Here is a 26,599-nt window from a genome sequence, read left to right on the forward strand (position 1 = left end):
ACGTAGAGAGAGTTATCCATATCCATAGGCAATTCGGCCTCAGTCCTGTATGGATATTACTAAATCTATGGATTTGGCCGTCGGTTTGAATTTTACGAATCTTCTGTGATATGCAAAATGATAAACCCAGACATGCGTGTTTTCAATGTATTTCAGCTATCCGTACACCATCTTCATTAATTAATATGATATTATGCCCAGTAAACAATATTACAGCCATTTTTAATCAGGAATTACTTGGTAAATTTCTTAAAGATATAAAACGGTTGAAGATCTACACGTGACCATACAAAACGAAGCAGTAGCAACGAGTGTAAGCCGTCACGTTTTTCAACGTCTTTCAGTGGTTGTCGTTTGTTTATGTGTTACATATTTGTTTCTCGTTCATTTTTTACATAAATAAGGCCGTTAGTTTTCTCGTTTGAATTGTTTTACATTGTCTTATCGGGGCCTTTTATAGCTAACTATGCGGTATGGGCTTTGCTCATTGTTGACGGTCGTACGGTGACCTATAGTTATTTTAAATGTCTGTGTCATTTTGGTATTTTGTGGATAGTTGTCTCATTGGCAATCATACCACATCTTCTTTTTTATATAGTCATGAAACACTATCCTATCACTTTTTTCTAGCACGTTCTATGAATTGTCGAAAATGATTTGTGAGCTTATACATGTTCAAAGTGCAAGAACAGAAGAACGCGTCTTTTATTAGCAAATGTTATATGGATTATGTATGTTTTTATGTTTTTATGTTGTACCTAATCTAGCCTTATTTTATGAGTCTAAATAACTCCTCAATTCTAAAGAATTGGAAACCGTAAAAGGTCATAATGTATATTGTGACCTCAATTAAACATTCAAAAGTGGACAAGCAGGAAAACAAAATATAAGCTGACATCTCAATTGTCCAATGGTTGTTATCTGTTTATGTGGTTCACGTTTATCGTTTCTATATAGATTAGACCGTTGGTTTTCCATGCATTTGAACGGTTTTACACTTGTATTTTTTGGGGCCCTGATAGCTTGCTGTTCGGTGTGAGCCAAAGCTCTGTGTTGAAAACCGTACCTGAACCATCAATGGTTTACTTTTATAAATTGATAATTGAATGGAGAGTTGTCTCATCGGCACTCATATCACATCTATGGTTAATCCATGGTCAATGCTAATCAGACGAAAGGAGAAACTACGGTTTATTTCACAAACGAACGCATCAGGATTAATCTAGATCCTGCTTCATTAGGGACACATGTCATGTTATCTGAATCTCTTTTTTGTTTTCATTTGTAACAAATGAGCTCATTTTTATTTGAAATTGTATTTTTCATCGAAGTGAGCGATTTAAAAAAAAATTAGAATTTGCAAATTGTATGATTATTCCATTTTCAATCTAAACCAATAAATATCTTGATTTTGTATGAGTTGAAGGATTTCAAGACAAACAATAAACATTTGTTATTAATAGCCTTATTTTCTTTAATATTTCACATACTTAAATAAGCGCTATTACATAACTGGGAAGTTATAAAGATTATATTTAAATCTAATTACCATTAAAACCAATTATGTTTTGTGCATCTCAACATTCTAATTTAAGAATTATTTGTATAGTCTACGTCGTATTTAAAGACGTCTTTTAATATGTATATTGTAACTGAGCCAAACCAATGTCGACTAAATAAACATGATTGAATTATAAAACATTGTAAAATGTTATTGCAGACTTTCAATTATTCATACTAAATTAGTTAATTGCCAACACAAATGAATAAACGAACACACAATCGTACGGAAATGTCTTAATTAATTTAACTATTTCATGCCGGAATTGTTTAAAAGTTGGAATCTTCTTTTGTAATGAATAGATACGAATTTCACAGTTTTCTTTCTATAAATTCAGAACATGTATATTTCATTGGTTTCTAAATATAATAGTTATTGACAATAGTGATGGTCGTTTAGTTTACAGCAATTATTTTATGGTCAAAACTTTTCTAAATACGATGCATTCATGTCAACCATTTTTTTTTAAATTACATTCTATTATAATTGTCATTAAAGAAATAATTTTGGCAGGTGCTCCGAGATATAGGAATGGTCCTAATTATACCATGGGAGGAAACCACTCAACAAGCAAGATACACGATAACGTTCAGTTGGAACGGAAACTTTTAATCCGATACCTCTTGTCATGCACTTTGTGCGCTGTTTGTAGAATTCTTTAAATAACTTTTTGGGTTTCGTAGGTATGCTTATACAGGGCTGTTATTTCTATTAAAAATACACTTTTTGAAGTGACGATTAAAAACCGTGGGCCCAAATTTTCATAAGTATATGGATAATTGTACACAAAAAATACAAAACATCAAAAAACACTCCCTTAACACTCATTTTTGGTTGAAAAAAAATATTTTAAAAGCTTCCATCTAAATGCCTGTATTACCTCATTTGAATCTTCTTCGCTTCTTAATGCTGTATTCATTTAGACATGTTCAAAAACTACTGCCTTTGAAAATTAAATGTTGTTTTTTTGTTTTTTTACAAAGTTCAATCTTACCTCATCATCAGACAGCCACTTTCCGTCATCATCGTCAAAATCGACATCATAAATAACTTTCCCTAGAGAAACTCCGAATAAAAATACTGCAACTACATTGAATGTCAACATTTTGATAATAATAGAAGCCATGCTCCTTAATTGTTAAAATGATCTATATGTCAATATGCTCCCAGACAGTAGTTTACTAAGAATAACTCTCTTCACTAGATACATCTTTCATCACATATCTGTTTTAATTGATGGGTCAATTCGTATAGGGGCCAAGCATGCAGCTAATCATCTTAAACTATTGGTATACATTCGATTTATTAATGTCAATATACAACAACCTGTTAACAAGTCTTGTAATATTCTCTACACGTGCATTACACGTGGGAGATAATGAAATTCTTTAATTTACCTGAACTATTTATAATGGGTTATACATAGTAGAATTGAAACATTAATAAATCATTTTTTTTTTTTTTATCTTTCTTTGATTTTTCTGATGTTTTTTAAAACGTGAATTTGATTAAATGACAAATTTATCTGAAAACTGCTGAGTTTTTTTGGTCGTAATTTGTTTCATGGGAAGAAACTTCACGAATTAGAGATTGGAAAAACTGAAAATCTAAATAAATGGAATTGAATGCAATTATTCAAACTTCAGATTTTATAAATAATCTGATATCAAGTAACTTAGTTCTTACTGGTGATCTTTGAATGAAACAAATAAATTAAAAAACACACATTTTTCAAACCAAAAAAGCCCTCTGAAAATAACTTTAAAAAACTTAAGATAAATGAAACGACTTGTGCAGTTCATGTAAATGTCTTGTTTTCCCGCCAGGAAAATGTATTCTATTTCTTATCGTTGGTTGATGTGTGCCATTTGTTTTGGTTCTTCTTGCATTATTGTTATGGATCTGGCAGTTGTTTTTCTCTCTTTGAATTCTTTCACATTATGTCATACGGGAGCCTTTTATAACTTACTATGCAGTATGAGTTTTGCTCAGTGAAGGTCGTACGTTAGTATGTTGGATCTGCTTTTAAGCCATGGCGTTGTCATTTTATTTTCTATCTTTTAAGTTTAAATGGTTCTCTTGCATCTTTTACCCCTCTTTTAAACTTACAAAATGAAATTATTTCATTATGAAATAAGACTAACTACAACTGATTACGGTCATTTATGAAAGCATAATGCTTAAAAAGACCAAGTTCGTCGATTTTTATTTTATTGCTGTTAATCATATCAATAATAAATGGCACGAGGAAACAGAGAAATATCAAATCAATTCCCTATATAGACTACAGGAATGCACGCGTTGTCGCTCTGAACATACCACAATCGTCATTCAAAGTATTGAAAAATAGAAAAGGCATGTCTAGCAGATTCTAAAAGCACACATTCCGACAAATCACTAAGTTGTAAACCTGCTGACAAAATATGACTTCCGTCTGTTCACATTATTCTGAGACAGGTGTGGTGACAATTTTGACTTCATTCAACATTCGAAAGTTTCAGAGAAACAAGAGCAACTCGTCATTGTTCAGCTGGTAATTAATATGAATTTATGCTATCCGTGTCTAGTAGTTTATTAAAAAAAATAATGATAATATTTTTTGGACGCATGGTCGTTTATACACATGGTGTGTGCAATAATTATAAGAGTGGGGGTATACAAAGTAAATATTTTCTATTAATTAAATGACAAACACGAAGATGAGACGACACTAATTTTTTTTCAGAAATGCTTTTAATATAAAAAATCTAAACGAGCAAGACTGCAATGTTCTTATTAAGTATGCATTGAATATGAATTAAGTAATTTTAAGTGTCTATAAGTATCTCATTTCATCATAATTCTTCTTTCCTTTTCAATCTTTGTTGTTTTAATTTTTCTGCTAAATCCGGGTCCGCCATTTCCGATCTTAGATGATGTCTCGGTCCTGATGGTCTATCCATTGGTAGGACCTTCTTCGGTGGAGCGACTGGTGGTTTCCAATAATGCTTTGCACTTTTGGCACATCTAAACCCTACGTTTTGTGCTGTATAGCTCGGTACAAGACCCATTCTGTAATATATACAAGTTTTCTTAGTGTAATAAGATAATATCAGATTATTACATGGCATTTTTCATATCGCATGTATTATCAGCCCTAGGTTCAATATCAGCCCAAGAGCCGCATGATTGAACAATATACATAATGAACATTGTTTGGAAAAGTCAACTTTATTAATGTACACATGTAACTTTCTAAATTATGTTTCAGAAAAACTTGAAAAATGCATTTATTTAATATTTTTTTAATTCAATTTAATCATTTTACACAATATACTTTCCAGTATTCAAATAATTGTGTTGTACACTACTTTATAATGTTTTTCACTGAAAACGTAGCATTGATGTGTATTTTCAGGAATTTGCCGAGTATCACCGGAATGCCATGTGATAACGTTACGGAAAGGCATGTGATAACATTCGAAGCATGTGATAAACTTTTTATATCAGCCCGCTAAGCACCAATTCGAAAAATATGGAAAATACTATAATTTAATGCTATTATCATACGATAAAAATCATATGTTATTTAGTCTAAGTATATGATAAATACAACTATCATATACTTAGACTAAATAACATAATTATGATTTTTACTGTATGATAATACCCTTAAATTAACGTAAATTCCATATTTTTCGAATCGGTCCTTAGCGGGCTGATATGAAAAGTTTATCACATGCTTCGATTGTTATCACATGCCGCTACGTTATCACATGGCATTCCGGTGATACTCGGCAAATTCCGGAAAATACACATCAATGCTACGTTTTTAGTGAAAACCATTACAAAGAAGTGTACAAAACTATCATTTGCCCAATGGATACTGGACAGTATATTTTGTGAAATAATAAATATATATATAAAAAAAAAACAAAAAAAAAAAAAAAAAAACTAATTATTAAATAAATGCCTTGTTTAAAAGTTCAAAGTTAACATAATTTAGAAAGTTACTTTAAAAAAGTTGCCAAACCGTCTTCATTTTGGTATTGTTAATTTTTGTTTGTTTTTGTCGATTCGTCCATATGAAATTGTGTTTCTTCTCTGTTGAGGCAAATGATAGAAAAAAATCATATCAAATGTACTGAATTTGAGGTCCGACGTCCGTGAACCTTTCAATCTTTGAACTTCTATAACAGAACCACGTAAAATGATCAATATACGAAGCAGTTATTTTTCTCCATTGTTGAAGCATATGATAAAAAGATCATAACATGTCATTTTTCATATCGCATGTATTATCAGCCCTCGGTAAATATCAGCCCGCGAGCCATGCGGCTCTTGGTCTGATATTGAACCTAGGGCTGATAATACATGCGATATGAAAATTGCCATGTTATAATCTGATACTATCACATTCAGTATTGGTATTAAAGATGAAAATTTCAACAAAAAGATTGAAGTGTACATTAATAATTCATTTATTCAATTTATCCATTTATACTATAACAATTCTTGATGTAAAGCCTTGGTCACGAACGGACGCCTAACGGACGAAAATAAAAGTTGTCCGTTGACAAAATTGTTATCCGTTGCGAGTCCGTTGATGTACTGGCCGAATAAAACGGACATGTAACGGATGCATAAAGGACACACACCGGATATGCAACGTACGAGAAACGGACACGTACCAGACAGAACGGTCGTCTAACGTACATCCAACGGACGAGTAACGCATAAAACGGACACCTGACGGAAGCGTACCGGATAAAACGGATGAACATACGGATATACGGAATAACGGAAAAATCAAAGGCGACAATAATAATACATGTTAATCGCAAAATTATTCAAAATGTTTCTGTGTAACTGGTTTTGACGTGTTCTTCAAAATTCCACCATAGGACAGTGTCTGGCCTGAATAAGAACTACTTGATTGTGAAGACGTGCCTATATTCTAAGATCTAATATGAATAATAAGAATTCATGAACCTTAAGAAATCTGACATACCAAAAATTGGCATTTCTAATGTGAAATTTTCAATTGGCATTTATCCGTTTCAGATCCGTTCATCATCCGTTTTATCCGTTACACGTCCGGTAGAAGTCCGTTTCTCATCCGTTAAACGTCCGGTAAAAGTCTGCTTGTGAATTTATCTTCCCAGATCTCCAATGGATGTATAACGTAACGGATACAAAACGGAAACAAAACGGACGAGTACCATACAAAACGGACGCCAAACGGACGTTCAACGGACATTTTATCCGTTAGGCGTCCGTTCGAGCTATCCAGTAAGGTGTGACCGTGGCTTAAGTTTTGGTGATTTTTTTAATGGGATGAACAAAATTACGAACGTAAAGTTCAGGCATAATTGCAAACAAAAACACCTCTGAAAAAAGAGGTTGATATGGTTGCCAATGAGACAACTATCCACAAGGCCAAAATGACAAAGGCATTAACAACTATAGGCCACCTTACGGCCTTCAACAATGAGCAAACCCATACAACATAATCAGCTATAAAAGGCCTCAATATGACAATGTAAAACAATTTAAACGAGAAAACTAACGGTCTTATTTATATTAAAAAAAATGAACGAAAAACAAATATGTAACACATAAACAAACGACAACCACTGAATTACAAGTTCCTGACTTGGGACAGGCACATCTATAAATAATGTGGCGGGGTTTAACATGTTAGCGGGATCCCAACCTGGGACAGTTGTATAATAGTACAACATAAGTTAACAACGAACTATAAAAATCAGTTGAAAAACGCTTTACTCATGAGATGGACGAACATGCATGTTTGGAACACATTTAAATAAAAGGAATATGAGGTATGTGTTTTGGTCCCATTCCAGGAAAATGTTATCTACTGGTAAGCGTTGGTTGATGTGTGTCATTTCTTTTGGTTTTTTATGTAGTACTGCTGATTTCTTCATGAAAAGTCCAGATTGTCTTTTCATTATATTTATCGTTGACGCATATCAAACATCATTTACAGCTTGCATTGTGGTTTGAGTGCTTGTTTGTAATAGAAACAGCAATATCCAATAATGATTGATGCCTCCCGATCTTACTGGACCTCTACACACTAGAATTAAAAGAGACTAGGGGGAATGTTGCGTGAATTTAAAATGCTGCATTTAGTTAGCACGTTTTGTTACGTTCCACCAGACTTTGATACGTATTTACTAGGTTTCTACTTCGTTTCAATTTTCGCTACGTTTGTTGTTGAATTTTGAACAAAGGATCACAACATTTCGATACGCTTTGTTACGTATATTCCCGTTTCTCCACGCTTTCAAAACGTATAAAGGTGTGACCGGGGCTTAAAGCACATTCAATAAGAATGAAACATGTTCAATGGATTTGTATCGTAGATTTTACCTTTGGGCAACTCTAACTATGCTGTTAGATCTACCATCTCTAGTATCCACAAAGGAGCAACCTTTGACAACATACATCCTATCTTGTACGTGTCTGGGTACTACTCGTTCATAATATCTAGTGTCTGTCCACTCCCATACATTGCCTTGCATATCATATAATCCTGAAAAATACATTAAGTTAAATATGCTTTCATCGTGCATATAAACGTGAAATGAAAGTTATCAAAAGAACCGTTCAAGAAACATTCTGCAATTTTGTGAAGTACTTTTCTTCAATTATTGAAATTTGTATTGTTATAGATCACTAAAGTCTTGTATTTTCTTTGGGCATTTTAACTTGTGTCGTCAACGATTAAAGTGTGTTAGATAACCGCCTGAATCTGTTATTCCGTCAAAAAGACCTTGAGTAAAAATGATGTGCCCGGCATTCCTTCAAAAAGACATTGGGTAGAAAACTTTTGCCCGTCATTCAGTCTAAAAAGGACCTTGGGTAGAAAAGTTTTCCCCGTAATACGTCAAAAAGACATTTATAAGGTAGAAAATAATGCCCCTTTTAAATATGCCAAAGGGCCTTTAGGAGAAAAAAATTGCACGTCATTCCATCAAATGGCTTTGGGTAGAAAACTTTGCCCGTCAATATGTCAAAAAGATCACTTGTATTTTCTTTGGGCATTTAAACCTGTGTTAAAGTGTGTAAGGTTCCCGCTTGAATTATTTGCCATTCCGTCAAAAAGACCTTAGGTAAACAAACGGGTGCCCATCATTCCGTCAAAAAGACCTTGGGTTGAAATCGTTTGCTCACCACAACGTCAAAAAGTCCTTAGGTATATAGAAAATGTTTGCCTTCAAAACGTCAAAAAGACCTTGGTGAGAAAAATTTTGCACGTCATTCTGTCAAAAAAAAATTGGGTAGAAAATATTTCCCGTTAATACGTCAAAAAGACCTAGGGTGAAAACTTTCGCCCAACTTTTCTTCCGGTTTTTTTTTGGGGAGCTTCACAAATATCACATTGAGCTGTATCGTGTATTTCTAATACACTGTATTTGTTTTTATAATATAATATAAAGTATTGTTGTTGTTTTTTTGCCTATTTTTTCCTTTTTCTAAGCTTGTAAGAAGTTACGAAGTCTATAAAGTTAGCTTTGATTCTTGTGTATAATTCGGAGTTTAGTATGACGTCCATTATCACTGCACTAGTATGCAAATATGTTTAGGGGCCAGCTGAAAGAATCATCCGGGTGAGGGAGTTTCCTGCTACATTGAAGACCCTTTGGTGGCCTTCGGTGCTTGTCTGCTCTATGTTCGGGTTGTTGTTGCTTTGACACATTCCTCATTTCCATTCTCAATTTTATTTGACTTTTTTTGGCATACCTACCAAAATCATTTTGTGCAGAAAATGCATGAACAGGACTCAATCCTTCCCACTTGTCTGCTTTAGTATTTCCATTTGGAAACTTTCCCTGCAACATTAACGAACAGCATATATTAAAACATGTACGTGGAATATAGATGTCTGTTCAAAAGACATACTAGTATTTAAATATGTGCCTGTCCCAAGTCAGGAGCCTGTAATTCAGTGGTTGGCGTTTGTTTTATGTGTTACATATTTGTTTTTTGTTCTTTTTTTTATATCATTAAGGCCGTTAGTTTTCTCGTTTGAATTGTTTTACATTGTTTTATCGGGGCCTTTTATATCTGACTATGCGGTATGAGCTTTGCTCATTGTTGAAGGCCGTACGGTGACCTATAGTTGTTAATGTCTGTGTCATTTTGGTCTCTTGTGGACAGTAGTCTCATTGGCAATCATACCACATTTTCTTTTTTTATATTAGCTAGTGCCTCTTATTTTCAATTCAAATTACGCTTCTAATTAAAAGCAATCCATTGGTGCCTTTTTTGATACCTTGGCTGTAGACTATTGATCAAAGATAAGTCATTCTTTCTTTTTATATCATTGTTACAATATACCGGAGAAAAGAATAAGCAAAATACTGTTTATTTAATCTTTATTTCAGCATAATTATTCTTCTGTTTCTTTTTCGAGTTATTTCCCATTTCCTATTACTAAAATTTGTGTGCGTTTTGACATAAAAAGTATTGCAAAATTTAGGGTATCGTTTAAATCCTTAAATTAAAATAAAAACCGAAATCCTAACTGGGATCATATGTGAGTTTCGTATGTTTTATTTTATTGCATTGTATTATGTTTGGGGAGGTGAACTTTCTGGTAATGAGACCAGTCACGGCCTGGCTGGGGAATTGGGTAGGCAAATGCTCACATTAATCTGTACCGATACAGGCTCCAAATGTCCTTCTTTATACGCCATAACTCATGGTGGTGCTCCTATTTAAAGAAGGCTCATACAGAGACAAGACAAGTAATGATTTGATCAGCTTTAAAGAGCTCTCTCAAATCACAGATGGGTTTAGATGTATTGTAGCTGTTTTATCCCTATCTGTTGTAATCGTTCATGATTCAATCATGATTCATATTGGTATGCCTGGAATTCTCTCGCCCAGTATCAAAATCCGTAATAGACTAGAACGCCCGTTTTTCTGAGATTAGTATGCAATGTCTATCCTCATGATGTGTTAATATGAAATTATATTTTACCTGCCACAAATTTGCTCTGTTCTTTTGATATCTGTCTCCCCAGGGATAATCTTTTGCTGAAAAACAAATGCATAGGTCCCTTAGTCAACTTTTCTTTCAAGTGATGATACTTGTTATGTATACGTTAAAGAGTTTACACAAATGGGTTTCACAACGGACGCATTTTCACACCCAATGCTTTAATTATATCCAAACTTTCTTCCTTTAAAAGTTTGCAGCTGTTATAAAATGCATCATTTGTTACAAGATTCAACTACACCTAAGTGCTTCATCAAATGTTAAACACAATATTATGAAATATTGAATGAACGAATTGCGTTTTGATTAAGATAACGATCTTTAAGTGTGAGCGAGAAGTATCTGGTGTTTCGCGTCACTCTCCTCAAACTGTATAAATCAAAATCTGAAAAAGGAATGTAAAAACCCATCAATATGTTAAGCTCATTGGCGGATCCATGGCGGGGAGGGGGTTAAAGCCCCCCTTTTTTATGGCCGATCAATGCATTTGAATGGGGACATATAGTTGGAATCCCCCTTAATCCAGATTTGGGAAACCCCGCTTTTTAAAATGGCTGGATCCGCCCCTGAAGTTTATTTCGTTCCTCATCTTATGTTCTTCTGACTTACATTACCATTTTTAAATTCTAGATTTTATTTTTTAATGTCCTCATCCTTAGTAAGTAAAATGAATGTATACCATAATAGCCTCCACGTGCTGCATACTCCCATTCAACTTCCAATGGTATACGTTTCTTATAATGTTCACAGAAAGCTTTGGCATCATGGTAACTAACATGTACAACGGGATAATCCAGGCGATCCAAGATGGTGGAATTAGGACCTTCTGGCTAGAAATAAAAAAAAATGTATCGTCCATTACCTATCTTCACATATTCATCGTATTTTGTAATATGTAAGAAATATGTTTCATTATTACTAGACTCAAGCTGGCAGCCACTTTTATCGGCCAATCAAGATAGCAGCCACTTTTTTCCAGCAGCCAATTTTGGGGATATGTCTAAAAACCAAAAAACTGAATGAGACTCAAACGTTCCAAAAATCGCTAAATATTAGTTAAATGCTATCTAACACCGGAAATCGACAATTTCACGGATTGTACTGGTTCTAAAAGCATTTCATTCCGTTTAAAATATGTATGTGAAGCTAGCAGTCCGTTCATTATTTGTTATTCGATAATTGATATTCAATGTCCAATCGGCCGCTAGCAGTCGGTTAAATATTCAAATTTAGTTGAAAATCATTAAAAAGCATGAGGGAAGGCTTCGCCGGAAATTGTTTTATGACCCCTTCAAGCTGTCGTAAATTTTCGTTGTCCTCGAATATAAACCATTATATAAGTTGCATATTTGTCTTTATTTTATATAGATTTTTATCAATAAATCGACACCAAAGATGTAATTTAATATATTATATAACAAACAAAAACAAAAACCATCACTCAAGAAACATTTAAAAATAAAAATAATAAATATGTCTGGAAAGCCAAAAATACAAAAAACAGAAATGTATAGTAAAAACCTACCGAGGACTGCTTAAATAAGGTTAAACCCGGGCGATTTTGAACCTCTGTGGTGGCTAGACGGGCCCGGATCCCAGAAAAATATTAAATTGGGAATAGCCTGGGTCAATACCTTTGAAATGAGCTAGGTCCAGTTCGGAACTTTGCCGTAGGTATATGCCGAAAAGTACCGAATGTGTGTCTGGTATGGAAAATACGTAAATGGGCGACTTTGAACCTCTGTGGTGGCTAGACGGGCCCAGATCCCAGAAAAATATTTAAATGGGGAATAGCCTGGGTCAAGACCTTTGAAATGATCTAGGTCCAGTTCGGATCTTTGCCGTAGGTATATGCCGAAAAGTACCGAATGTGTGTCTGGTATGGAAAATACGTAAATGGGCGACTTTGAACCTCTGTGGTGACTAGACGGGCCCGGATCCCAGAAAAATATTTAAGTGGGGAATAGCCTGGGTCAAGACCTTTAAAATGAGCTAGGTTCGGTTCGGAACTTTGCCGTAGGGATATTCCGAAATGTACCGAGTGTGGGATTAATAATGAAAATTTGCCATAAGGGCAACTTTGAACCTCTGTGGTGGCTAGACGGGCCCGGATCCCAGAAAAATATTAAAGTGGGGAATAGCCTGGGTCAATACCTTTGAAATGAGCTAGGTCCAGTTCGGAACTTTGCCGTAGGTATATGCCGAAAAGTACCGAATGTGTGTCTGGTATGGAAAATACGTAAATGGGCGACTTTGAACCTCTGTGGTGGCTAGACGGGCCCGGATCCCAGAAAAATATTTAAATGGGGAATAGCCTGGGTCAAGACCTTTGAAATGATCTAGGTCCAGTTCGGAACTTTGCCGTAGGTATATGCCGAAAAGTACCGAATGTGTGTTTGGTATGGAAACAACGTAAATGGGCGACTTGAACCTCTGTGGTGACTAGACGGGCCCGGATCCCAGAAAAATATTTAAGTGGGGAATAGCCTGGGTCAAGACCTTTAAAATGAGCTAGGTTCGGTTCGGAACTTTGCCGTAGGGATATTCCGAAATGTACCGAGTGTGGGATTAATAATGAAAATTTGCCATAATGGCAACTTTGAACCTCTGTGGTGGCTAGACGGGCCCGGATCCCAGAAAAATATTAAAGTGGGGAATAGCCTGGGTCAATACCTTTGAAATGAGCTAGGTCCAGTTCGGAACTTTGCCGTAGGTATATGCCGAAAAGTACCGAATGTGTGTCTGGTATGGAAAATACGTAAATGGGCGACTTTGAACCTCTGTGGTGGCTAGACGGGCCCGGATCCCAGAAAAATATTTAAATGGGGAATAGCCTGGGTCAAGACCTTTGAAATGATCTAGGTCCAGTTCGGAACTTTGCCGTAGGTATATGCCGAAAAGTACCGAATGTGTGTTTGGTATGGAAACAACGTAAATGGGCGACTTGAACCTCTGTGGTGACTAGACGGGCCCGGATCCCAGAAAAATATTTAAGTGGGGAATAGCCTGGGTCAAGACCTTTAAAATGAGCTAGGTCCGGTTCGGAACTTTGCCGTAGGGATATTCCGAAATGTACCGAGTGTGGGATTAATAATGAAAATTTGCCATAAGGGCAACTTTGAACCTCTGTGGTGGCTAGACGGGCCCGGATCCCAGAAAAATATTAAAGTGGGGAATAGCCTGGGTCAATACCTTTGAAATGAGCTAGGTCCAGTTCGGAACTTTGCCGTAGGTATATGCCGAAAAGTACCGAATGTGTGTCTGGTATGGAAAATACGTAAATGGGCGACTTTGAACCTCTGTGGTGGCTAGACGGGCCCGGATCCCAGAAAAATATTTAAATGGGGAATAGCCTGGGTCAAGACCTTTGAAATGATCTAGGTCCAGTTCGGAACTTTGCCGTAGGTATACGCCGAAAAGTACCGAATGTGTGTTTGGTATGGAAACAACGTAAATGGGCGACTTGAACCTCTGTGGTGACTAGACGGGCCCGGATCCCAGAAAAAATATTTAAGTGGGGAATAGCCTGGGTCAAGACCTTTAAAATGAGCTAGGTCCGGTTCGGAACTTTGCCGTAGGGATATTCCGAAATGTACCGAGTGTGGGATTAATAATGAAAATTTGCCATAAGGGCAACTTTGAACCTCTGTGGTGGCTAAACGGGCCCGGATCCCACAAAAATATTAAAGTGGGGAATAGCCTGGGTCAATACCTTTGAAATGAGCTAGGTCCAGTTCGGAACTTTGCCGTAGGTATTTGCCGAAAAGTACCGAATGTGTGTCTGGTATGGAAAATACGTAAATGGGCGACTTTGAACCTCTGTGGTGGCTAGACGGGCCCGGATCCCAGAAAAATATTTAAATGGGGAATAGCCTGGGTCAAGACCTTTGAAATGATCTAGGTCCAGTTCGGAACTTTGCCGTAGGTATATGCCGAAAAGTACCGAATGTGTGTTTGGTATGGAAACAACGTAAATGGGCGACTTGAACCTCTGTGGTGGCTAGACGAGCCCGGATCCCAGAAAAATATTTAAGTGGGGAATAGCCTGGGTCAATACCTTTAAAATGAGCTAGGTCCGGTTCGGAACTTTGCCGTAGGGATATTCCGAAATGTACCGAGTGTGGGATTAATAATGAAAATTTGCCATAAGGGCAACTTTGAACCTCTGTGGTGGCTAGACGGGCCCGGATCCCAGAAAAATATTTAAATGGGGAATAGCCTGGGTCAAGACCTTTGAAATGATCTAGGTCCAGTTCGGAACTTTGCCGTAGGTATATGCCGAAAAGTACCGAATGTGTGTTTGGTATGGAAACAACGTAAATGGGCGACTTGAACCTCTGTGGTGACTAGACGGGCCCGGATCCCAGAAAAAATATTTAAGTGGGGAATAGCCTGGGTCAAGACCTTTAAAATGAGCTAGGTCCGGTTCGGAACTTTGCCGTAGGGATATACCGAAGAGTACCGAATGTGTAGTTGATATGAAAAATACGTAAATGGGCAACTTTGAACCTCTGCGGTGACTAGACGGGCCCGGATCCCAGAAAAATATTTAAGTTGGGAATAGGCTGGGGCAATACCTTTGAAATGAGCTAGGTCCAGTTCGGAACTTTGCCGTAGGTATATGCCGAAAAGTACCGAATGTGTTGTTAATATGCGAAGTTTGCTGAGATGCTACTTTAAACTTCAGGGTTAATATTAAACGTTACATTCTGACTGCTGTTAATTTACACTAAGTTCTGTAAGTTGATTGCATCAATACAGGATATAAAAAAATACCTAAAATGACAAAAATCCGAGTAAAACTGATGTCATACCTAGCTAATAAAACAGAGTCATATTTTCATAGAACCCTTTCAAGATAATTTACAATTGAATTTTTTTTTTCTGTAAAGAATATTTAAGTGTATGTTGAGTTAAAGAAATAAACAAAGTTTTTAGAAAAATGATGCATTAGATTGGGTACATGTATGACAGCGAGTACTTTCCAGAATACCAAGTCAAAAAGGCACAATCATTTAAAAAAAATACAATTCGAAACATTTCGATATTTGCAGGAATATGTACAAGAGGAACTTTTCAAAAACCACCTTGAGTTGGGTAGACTAGTCACATTTTGCATGAAAATAATATAAAGGAAACAAATATTTTCCGGAGTAGGTACTCACCAGAAAATCATTCCCAACGTCTCATAAGGGCTAGTGATGCCCTACAGGTATAAGTTTACTTCTTAAAACGGGTACCCTCTTGGTAAAGGATTTTGGGTTAAAAGGGTAAAGTAGAAAACCAAAGGAAGTGCTGGTAAAGCTTATTGATGTCAACGCATCATGTGTGAACCCGTACAGAAGTGTTTCCTAAAAATGAATTTATACTACAAGCAAAAAAAAAGTGGAATACCTTATACATCTAGATTAAGGAAATATGACTTCAACAAGACATAGCAAAGGAATCTGTTATTAAGGCGAAAGATGGTAGAAAATTACCACAGTGACCATTGAACCATTTTTAGGCAAGTCGAAGTGCTTTGCATACACTTGATTAGTAAAATGTCAGAAGCACACAAGTTAAGAAGGCATCGAAGGTACAGTAGATGCTTCGAATAGAGTTGGTAAAAACCAACCCCGTAACAGTTGAAAGTTGTTCCATTTTTTGGTCAACTGAAGTTATTTTTACTGAATCAACCAACTAAGACACTTAACTAAAGTTCAAAGTTATGAAAGTATAGCATATTGCATGCGTGATTGAAGGGGTGACCGTTAAGACATATTGTAGAATTACACCTTCATATAGATAAATTGTACCCCTAAAGGGTAAATCTTACATTCGCCTTTCAGTAAAACTAGCACAAAAGAACGCCATTATTAACGTGAGCTGTGTTATCAAGAGTACACATAAAGAGGTGAATCAGAAAAGTACACACAAACTCCCCCATGTGTTTGAAACACATTGACCAATTTTAAAGGCTAAATACTAGAACTAGCTTTTCTATCAACGTGTTTGGGTATGATGGTGTTGAAATAAACAACAACGATTGAAAAAATGAAGAACCCGAGAAAAATTTCAAAGAACATCGGAAAGGACAGAACCCACGCAGACATGTAACTAAACAACATTACTGATAGATAAAAAAAAGTTTATCACATTTGTTCAGAGCCAAAGTGTCATCTACAATGTTAAAGTATTTTTTATCGAAAGTGTAAGAAGCACTGTTTGAGAGAAGACATTTTAGACGAAAATTCATAGTACTAGTATTTTGATTAGAGGGCTGGAATGAAAATCAAGATACCTGAAGAAGATACCTTTATAAGATATACTGTAAAAGTAAAATGCGATTTCCTTATGTTAATTATGGTGACGTTTAATGTTACTTATAACATATAGACACATGACAACCTGACGAGTCAAAAGCTCACACGAATGCTTACCAACAAAATACACCTTCAGGTTTTTTTACTACCGCGTCAGGTATGATGGTGGAAATTCAAAATACAAAGAAACAAAAGTGTACCAAGGGGGTGACATGGTTATATATGTGTGGCTTGTTGGGAAGGGGAGATGAAGGACATTGCAGACTTGTACATGGATAAAAAGACCTGGTGATGACTGAAGAAGATCCCCAATGTTTTAAAGCGAGTTCACGTTGTCACATGTACGATGATGAATTAGGGGAAGGCAAAGTGCGTGATCGCGACCACTTGATCGTAAGTATCGTGATGCAGCACAGATAATTAATGTAACTTAAACTTACTTACCTATGTTTCCATTATATTTCACAACTTAACAATGTATGACGCCCACTTGTTCGTAAAGGCATTGGGGTATACTGAACTGTATAGTGAACTGCATTCCAAATACCGATGAAGAGAACATTAGTCTTTCTAAGAAAGTTGATGGGTAAGACATTCTATTCATTGATTAGTGTATGTTTATGTTATTTTATTTATTTAGCCATTTAAAGCTGAACCAATGCAAGTTATTGAAGTCTTGTTTTAGGAGCATTATGAATGAATGATAAACAAAGTGTGTACCCTTACGATTTCATGAAGGGTCCTCATAAGAAGAAGAAAATACAACTACCATTTGCTGACCAGTTTTACAACCGACTTAACAATGAACACATTAGTGTGGCTGACTATGCCCAAGCAAAACATGTGTTAACTAGATTTAATTGTCAAACATTACAAGACTACCGTGATGTGTACTGGAAAAGAGACGTTGTGTAATTGGATGATATATTTGAAAACTAGTATCATTTGTTTAAAAGCTTACGGGCCTTGATGTATTTCATTATTACACACACCAGGGATAGCTTACGATTCGGCGTTAAATATAAGCAAAGTTAGATCGCAATTGTTACACGACCCAGACATGTTACTTCTGTTTGGATAAGCAACACGAGAGGGGACTGTGCTCAAATAAGCCATGGACATTTGGTGGCCAATAACAAATACATGAGTGAATGCGACCCTCCACAACCTTCCCAATGACTTTTTTTGGAATACTTAACTAGTAGTACTAAGTATGAGTATGTGTTGGCCATGTCAGAACCGTAGCCAACAAGGGTTTTGAATTAGTGGACGACTTTGAAGTCATTGACATGTGGAAAGAGGAGGATGAGGTTAGGTACATAATTGAATGGGATTTGGTTACTCAGTCGACCTTTACGATAAGCTTAACGATGTATAGTTTTCACATGAAAACAGAAATTAATAAGTTTCATAAGTTGGTACCGTATTCAAATCCGACAAAGGTGTACAGTATGTTCTTTATGATAGAAATTTGAAACAGAGTTATTCAAATGGGTTGGTATTAACAAAAGTGTATCATGTGTTAAAATTTAAACAATCATGTAGGCTTGAAATTTGCATTTACCTGAATATGCACCTTATAACCATAACTACCACTCGCGCCCTGTCTGTAAAAAAAACATTTTTTTTCAAACTGATGAACAAAGTTTGGAAATACCATGGTACACATACTCAAACGGATGAATATAAAATAAGTGACTACCGAAAAACAATCGTACACATGAAGAAAACCGAACTCAAATTTGACAAGCCTGTGTATTTGGGAGCATGCATCTTAGACATTTCAAAGATTTTAATGTACGACATTCATTATGAAACCTTCGGAAACAAAGTTCGACTATTGTTTACCGACACTGATAATCTAGTCTATTAAATTCCATCTGACGACTTTCTAAAGACATGGTATCTCAAATTCAAACAAGTTTGACACACTTAACTATTGTACGAACAACCTATCGTTGAATTCCAAATAACGCCAGCAAATAGTGATTGATGTGTTTGAAGATACGTTTGGTGGTCAAATGATTGCTGAGTTTGTAGGGCTTCGTGCAAGATGTTTTAATATCGAATGAAAGATGGTTAAAACACAAGGAAAGCTTAAGGAAAAACCAAACAGGTCAATCGACAGAATATTCCGTGTAACCATAACCAGCCGTGTTTTATGACCTACCAAAGTTGTCATAGAAAAATGAACGTCATTCGCAGTTACCTTGAAATCGTGATGACTTAAGAAACTAACACACAAGATGACACACGTTACATTTTAAAAGATGGAATCAGAACACTGGCACATGGATATTTTCAAATTGAAAACGAATACCTAAGAGACGTACGGTGATAGAAGTAACAATGCCTGGATTTATCAAACCTCTTAAACATATTGTTATATAAGGAACAACAACATTTATCATATGTTAAAATAATATGAATGATATTGAAAGATGATTGCAATTTCGCGCCCGTTTGGAGGCTCGAAAACTTCAAATAAGTGTTACGTGTACACAACATTCTACTTCCAAAAAAGCCACTCTCAATGGGAAATTGTAGAGAACAGTTAAAACTTTTCATATTTGAGAAGTTTGTTAATGCGGGTTACCCTACTTTCCAAACCTTTTTATCCTACCGTTATGGAACATGTAACCCATTGGACGACAACTAGCAAATAAAGTTGAGAATGAAAATGGGGAATGTGTCAAAGAAACAACAACCAGACCATAAAACTTCCTTCCCTCCCTACTTAATGGTAAATTTCTTGAAATCAAGATCTGCTACAACACATGACAGACAATTTTGGATTCTATGGAAATTGAGAAATACATTACAATCCCAGTGTAACCTATTGGAGACGGATATAAAACGACTAGAGAAAGATTTAATAACAACCATTAAAGAACTTGAGAAAAAGGTAGATGAGTTTAAGACCACTCTGCAACAAAAACTTTAGGTACATAAGATTAAAAACTTGACCCATAAAAACATTGATGCACTCTTGGAACGTCCATTGTCAATGGAAGCTTAAGAGCAAAACAGGGAAGATCGAGAGAGTCTGATGATCTGTGAATTATTGAAACATTCTGGTGTGAGATCAAAAACCCTAGGTGGTTCTTCACCTGGTAAAGATATAACCCAGATGTTTAAGCCTTCACCATATTGCTCGCATAGGGAAAGTAGCCTTTATGATCTTGTGCAAACTGCCAAAGACTATACTTGCTAAAAGGTTTTTACTGCAAATCTGATTGTTAAATACAGGAATTAAAGGACTTAAAGTACATTTTCCACTGAATAAAGGTCTATTTTAAACCACCATTGGTTCGTTTTTCTGAAGTTAAGGTTCTTAAAAGGACCCATTTACGTAGACTTCATTAAAATCCATGGTACGATACGTTTGGGTTTGAGTGTTCTATACGTGGGACAAAGTTAAGACTTCCTCGGTCCATCTAAGGATGTATTCCCTTTTTAACACGCTTTTCTTAAAAAGTACTTCAAACTGTATCGACTACTTTAAATTTACCCTGTTTTAATGGAAGAAGATTACCATAAAAGTTCCGTACACTTTGTGTTCGTGTTTAGTTTAACTGTCATTAAAAGGAGTCCTCCTAATGGATCTATGTTTGGAGGTGTTATACTGATGAACGAGATTATTCAACACATCGATGTTAGTACGCGTAGAATAAGCCAAAAGTATTTAAAAAAGATAATTTTCATTGTTCTCATCCAACATTCAAAGAAACTTGTTTTTTCTTCATTCTCGGTAGAGTACAGTTCAATGTTGTGTTTCTGACGAAACTCTTCAGCCTCTTTGCTGCAAAGTTCAGTACATTTATCTGTTCATAGCTTTGGAACAACCCATGATGGTGAGATGAACGTTTGTAATGCAAATTTGACCGTGACACATTTCTTGTTATGAGGGACCAATGCTTCCCCTAGAAATTCTGTCCTTACCAACATCACATTAAGTACTTCACGGGATATCGCTACGGAAAATTTTCTATCAAGACCCATCCCAATATCAAGGTATTGACCCGGTCTATTACCTGCTTAAATATTTTTTTCTGGGATCCGTGCCTGTCTGGCCACCACAGAGGTTTACAGTTGCCCATATTAAGCGTATTTTGAATTATAGTTTAAATGAAAGGGTGTTTTTATAATGGCCTTGTTATATGTCCAAGGTCTGTATTAATGGTCGATGATGTCTATAATGGCCCGAGTTATAATTACTACACATTCGGTACTTCTCGGTATATCTCTACGGCAAAGTTCCGAACAGGATCTAACTCATTTCAAAGGTACTGACCCAGGCTATTCCACACTTAAATATTTTTCTGGGATCCGGGCCCGTCTAGCCACCACAGAGGTTCAAGTCGCCCATTTACGTTGTTTCCATACCAAACACAAATTCGGTACTTTTCGGCATATACCTACGGCAAAGTTCCGAACTGGACCTAGCTCATTTCAAAGGTATTGACCCAGGCTATTCCCCATTTAAATATTTTTCTGGGATCCGGGCCCGTCAAGCCACCACAGAGGTTCAAAGTCGCCCATTTACGTATTTTTCATATCAACTACACATTCGGTACTCTTCGGTATATCCCTACGGCAAAGTTCCGAACCGGACCTAGCTCATTTTAAAGGTATTAACCCAAGCTATTCCCCACTTAAATATTTTTCTGGGATCCGGGCCCGTCTGGCCACCACAGAGGTTCAAAGTTGCCCATTTACGTATTTTTCATATCAACTACACATTCGGTACTCTTCGGTATATCCCTACGGCAAAGTTCCGAACCGGACCTAGCTCATTTTAAAGGTATTAACCCAAGCTATTCCCCACTTAAATATTTTTCTGGGATCCGGGCCCGTCTGGCCACCACAGAGGTTCAAAGTTGCCCATTTATGTATTTTCAATACCCATAATCCAAGATCCTTATAGTCACGTTAATCTCTACACCCAATTTTATATACTACAGAGTCTATAATATCTTTGAATTTGGTGTATTAAAACACCAGGGGTATAACTGTCATCTGAGCAGTCTCCCGTAGGTTTTCACAGTATATTTATTCCTTTTTTGGCTTTCCATAGATATTTCTTTTTATATTTTGGAATGTTTTTAGAGTGGCCGGCTTTAGTTTTAGTTTTAGATATTATATGTTGAATTAAATCTTTGTTGAATCTCTCGTTTTATTGATTAAAATCTTTATTACATAAAGACAAATATGCAACTTATATAAGGGTTTATATTCGAGGACAACGAGAATTTACGACAGCTTGAAGGGGTCATAAAACTATTTGCGACGTAATTTTTCACTCCTGTTAACTATGAAATCATACTTTTGATTTTCAACTAAATTTGATGTTGAACCGACTGCTAGCAACCGGTTGTATATTGAATATCGAATATCAAATAACAAACCTGCAGCTAACTTCACACACATATTTAAAACGTAATTAAATGCTTTTAGAAGCAGTACAAGCCGCGAAATTGTAGAATTCCGCTGTTAAACTTTATTTAACTAAGATTAAGCAATTTTTGGAACGTTTGAGTCTCATGCGGTTTTTGGGTTTTTAGACATATCGTCAAAATTGGCTGCTGGAAAAAAGTGGCTGCTAACTTGATTGGCCGATAAAAGTGGCTGCCAGCTTGAGTCTGGTTTCATTATTTGGTAGTTTTTTTGATAAAACTATTGTTAGAAGCAATATAAATGTTACCAATTACAGGATTTGTATTTGTCCATTGAAGTACAAACTCATAGTCTTTTAATGTTTATAGAGCTGATATGTATATATAAAATCAGCAGGACCTCTACTGTACAAGATAAGGTTAAGTAAGAAGAAGGTGTTTTTTTTAAATGTTATATGATATGTATTGTTTCTGCTGTATTTAATCATGTTACTTTGGTCGTACGCCATTCTCAATTTTAAATATGTCCCTGCCTTAAAGTAAATTTATGTTTTGTATATAAGCATCGTTCATAGTTATCTGTGTTTAATCTTTGTTGGTATTGTATTGCATATTAAGTAAAGTAAACATTAATCGTTTAAATATCTGTTAATTTTGTTAATGAATGAACACAAAAAGAAGATTGCATGTGCTCAATTCTATTCATAATAGAATACAATTTCATGCTTTGTATCTTTTTCTGATCTTGTTTCTTACCTTATCCCACTGCGCACCTTTGACCTCAACCCATGGAGCATCTTTAAATTGAGCAACTTCAGTTCCATTTACAAATGGTCTCAGTACATATGACCAATTTTGAGTTTCTGCATCAGTTTTGTATCCGGATCTTAATTGTTTAAATTTCCTGATTAAATAAAATAACCATGATAACTAAGACCAGAAAATGAAAAATAAAAGACGCGGAAAATTAATGACAGTACAGGAGAAGGCGCGCAAAAATATTTTTTCAATACGATTGCATTTATTTTACATACATAACGATCTTTAACCTTTAACTATTTAGGACAAAGTTCAAACTTGGTGACCATATGCAACGTAAAACATTAAACTGGAATATGCATAAACGACACTGGAAGCAAACGAGAAAGCAATGAAAATGCAAGACTAGGTAAACATATGAGGTACCGCAACAGGAAGCACGAAACATAAATCTAGAACTTTTAAAAAGACCAATTTAGCAACAACAAAAAATACAAAAGCGAAAATACTTGTTTGTAGAAAGTATTGAAACACGTATATATCTTAGTTTAAATAAGTAAAATCGGTTGTTAGCTAGTTTATGTTGGTTAGGATATCATGTTGTTTGGTTCGAAAATTACATGATAGGAAACCGCAAAACCAAAAGTTACATTAGAATATATATACTGAAAGACCCGGGTTGTGTTTTGTTTGTAATTTTGTCGAGTTGTTGTCTCTTTGACTCACTCTCCGTTTCAGTGCTTACAACTTACCAGAACTGTGCATTTGTAACGGGATATACATCAATATAGAATGGCTTCACCTCTGCTACTTCTACCGGATATTCTCCCGTCTCCGATTTTGGATCATTTATTCCTTTAAGAAATTTACCCCCTTCTAAAACTTTCATTAAGTTGTATCTCTCATAATGATCAATCACTGAAAAGAAATAATTTAAACAATTCCAAAGTAATTTTAAAATGCAGAAATACCAGTTCACTTGAACACTTGATGTGTCAAACTTGCTAAAAGCGATTTCAGAGCGAAATAAGTTTGAACGCTCAATCAAATACGAAGTTAGAAAGACAGACCTTATAGTGTTTCGAATAGATAGACAATTTCTTCCGTTTATATACAGAAACTAATAATTGCATCCACTGCTCATAAGAATAAGAAATGTGAAATAATTTCCATAAAGATGTGAAAAAACATTTTCTACTAATCTTCCAGAATTATGTTAACTGATCCTAAACCTAAACTTCTTAAATTGCTTACGTTGCTTATAAATGAGAACATTTTGACATAACAAAAATATCAAATCTAAGACAGCAGTTCTTACATCAAAATTATTTTTAACGATAGTATTACCCAATCTTTACAATAAACGCTGAGTAGGAAAGATTATAAGCTTTTGCAAAATTTGTCGAAAAACGGGAAATTTAGACAGTAGCTCTGTTACTGATCGACGTTTGCTTTTGCGATACACTACAGACGCTTATTTCGAGAGATTTTGTCAAGACATTTTGACCTGAGGAGATTGTAGCTTCACCCCTTTATAGGACTAAACTAAACTGACAGTGCAAATTATGTTGTGTATATGAAATCCCATGTAATCTTTGTACATGTTATAAAACCTTACGTATTCAATCGTTATCATACCGAAAATATGTCGACTTCACGATCAATTAAATATATATAATGGAGATGCAAAGCTGTGCTTAATTCAATTGTATAACAGCCAATCACACTACAACAATGTACTTGTTTAATATTGTTAAACGTATTGAATTATAATATTGACAGAATAATTGCATTTTACATAAACCTGGAAGAGTTTAAGATATTGTGTTGACAATTTGTACATATCATTACATCCTAACACTTTCTTAAGTGAAAACATAACTTATAACAACATTTGTGATATACCCCCCTTTTTTTTAAACAAACTGACACACACAAACATAAACTCATTAAGGTGAAAAGCATTTATAGTATTCCTATTTGCTCAAAATCAATAGTACTATTTAGCAAGACCGGAAATGTCAAAAACAAATTGTCTTCTCATTAGCTACATGTAGCATGCGTATAAAAAAATATATTCACAGGGCATTTTTCCATGACAAAACACAGCATACGTAATAGAGTTGTCCTTTTTGGTGGTACCGAAGGTATAAATACGCAGCCACGTCCTGTCATATGTGACTTGCAAAACACATGTAACGGTCTCAAACAACCATTTATAGGTAAAATAAATCAGTCTAAATCTAACCCAGGAGGTAATATGGCCTCCTTATCTCGGTCGTCTAGTTTTCAAAACCATAAGAATTCGTCTTTAATACAAAAGAAATGTTTGCAACTTGGCGTTATTCCTGTGTTTTCTTATACCATCACTATTTTGTTTTAATATCAATGCTAAATATACCAATAACAAATTCTTGAAAGCAAAAGTTGTATAGTTATGTGCATTCTGAGTTTTCAGGATGTAAACTGTATCCTACAATATACATCCTACATATAATGTTTCCTTCTGTAATTTCAGAATAAGCGCAATTTAAAGCCTATTGAAATCAAAATATAAATAGACAGCAATGCAAGTTGATGTTTCCTGTAACGCAGGCGCAGTAAACTACATTTCAGAAATGTAAAACCTTTCTAAACTGCACCAGATACTCTAGTTTTAGCGAATATGATGCTTGAGATAATTATCTTACGAACTGGAAAAAGGAATTACGATTACAACAATTAATGTTACAATTTTCCAATCATGCATTTTAATGTGTACCATGAAAATTAATATAAACATTATAGTAGGACAAGTATTTCATGCAAGCATCGAAAAAGAATATAAAAAAGTTTGACTTACCGTTTTTTAAATCCAATGATAAAATTTGTAAAACATATAAAAGTAAGATAAAAACTAAATTAAAATAGATATTCGCCATGTTGAGGACGGAAAATATGGTCAATGATGACACCGGCTGTTGCACATCATCTAACCACGTGGCCGTATAGACTACGGATAATAGTATCGACGTTCTTATGGTATAAAAAGAGTTTACACGTTTCTTTATATATTTATTGATTCAAGTATTTGATTTTTCAACAGTGTCAGTGAGGATTTGTCAATAAAGTGTTCATAAGTCATACGCTGATACATCGTGCAAATTGAAGGAAAAAGAAAATTCCGGAAATATATAAATAAAAAATATATAATTTAAGTTAGCTGTATTTGGTAGGAACTGTCGAAATGTTTGGTTCTCAATGCCTTTCATTATCAATCATTTTATTTGATTTATATAAATACACTGCAGATAATTGATTCGCGTCGATGTCTAATCAACATTTCTGCAAATAAATCGTTTACCGTATGCGATCCACAGAAAGCACAGTCTTAGTTCAAGCATTTAGAATCTAGAAGTTACCACAGTATAGAATTATTGAATGCATGATCCACCTTTAGATTAAATGTCACATGAACACATATTTATATCATTTTAATTATTGTTTAACACATTAAACACTGTTTACGTCTCTTTCGATATGCATAGGGTAACTTCCCTTTTACCAGCTGGTGCTCTACCGTTGTTTT

The 26,599-nt window shown here is 35.3% G+C and overlaps 2 protein-coding genes across 2 annotated transcripts in view; both read right to left on the bottom strand.

Annotated features, from left to right (window-relative positions):
* Positions 1-2,687, bottom strand: part of LOC134693624 (ciliogenesis and planar polarity effector 2-like) — a 29,209-nt gene extending 26,522 nt beyond the window's left edge. The window contains exon 1 of the mRNA XM_063554463.1: positions 2,556-2,687. Within this exon, the coding sequence (XP_063410533.1) occupies positions 2,556-2,687 (132 nt within the window). The remainder of the gene's footprint in view (positions 1-2,555) is intronic.
* A 1,635-nt stretch (positions 2,688-4,322) lies between these two features.
* Positions 4,323-26,016, bottom strand: LOC134693204 (inactive C-alpha-formylglycine-generating enzyme 2-like). The gene is made up of 8 exons (XM_063553934.1): positions 25,874-26,016; positions 23,784-23,949; positions 23,029-23,176; positions 11,251-11,401; positions 10,554-10,609; positions 9,315-9,399; positions 7,937-8,099; positions 4,323-4,612 (listed from the first exon to the last, which is right to left on the bottom strand). The coding sequence occupies exons 1-8, from the start codon at positions 25,950-25,952 to the stop codon at positions 4,396-4,398; spliced, it is 1,065 nt and encodes a 354-aa protein (XP_063410004.1). The 5' UTR covers positions 25,953-26,016; the 3' UTR covers positions 4,323-4,395.
* Positions 26,017-26,599: the final 583 nt, after the last annotated feature.

Source organism: Mytilus trossulus, chromosome 12 (assembly GCF_036588685.1).
Source record: "Mytilus trossulus isolate FHL-02 chromosome 12, PNRI_Mtr1.1.1.hap1, whole genome shotgun sequence".
Taxonomy (NCBI): Eukaryota; Metazoa; Mollusca; class Bivalvia; order Mytilida; family Mytilidae; genus Mytilus; species Mytilus trossulus.

Excerpts from the sequence above, each read along its gene's own strand:
- LOC134693204 (XM_063553934.1), bottom strand. The coding sequence starts at position 25,952 with ATGGCGAATATCTATTTTAATTTAGTTTTTATCTTACTTTTATATGTT. Across the intron at positions 11,402-23,028 it reads AAGGTGCGCAGTGGGATAAG|CCAGAAGGTCCTAATTCCAC; the intron begins GTAAGAAACAAG and ends TTTTATTTCTAG. Across the intron at positions 8,100-9,314 it reads TTCTGCACAAAATGATTTTG|GATTATATGATATGCAAGGC; the intron begins GTAGGTATGCCA and ends TGTATTTTTCAG.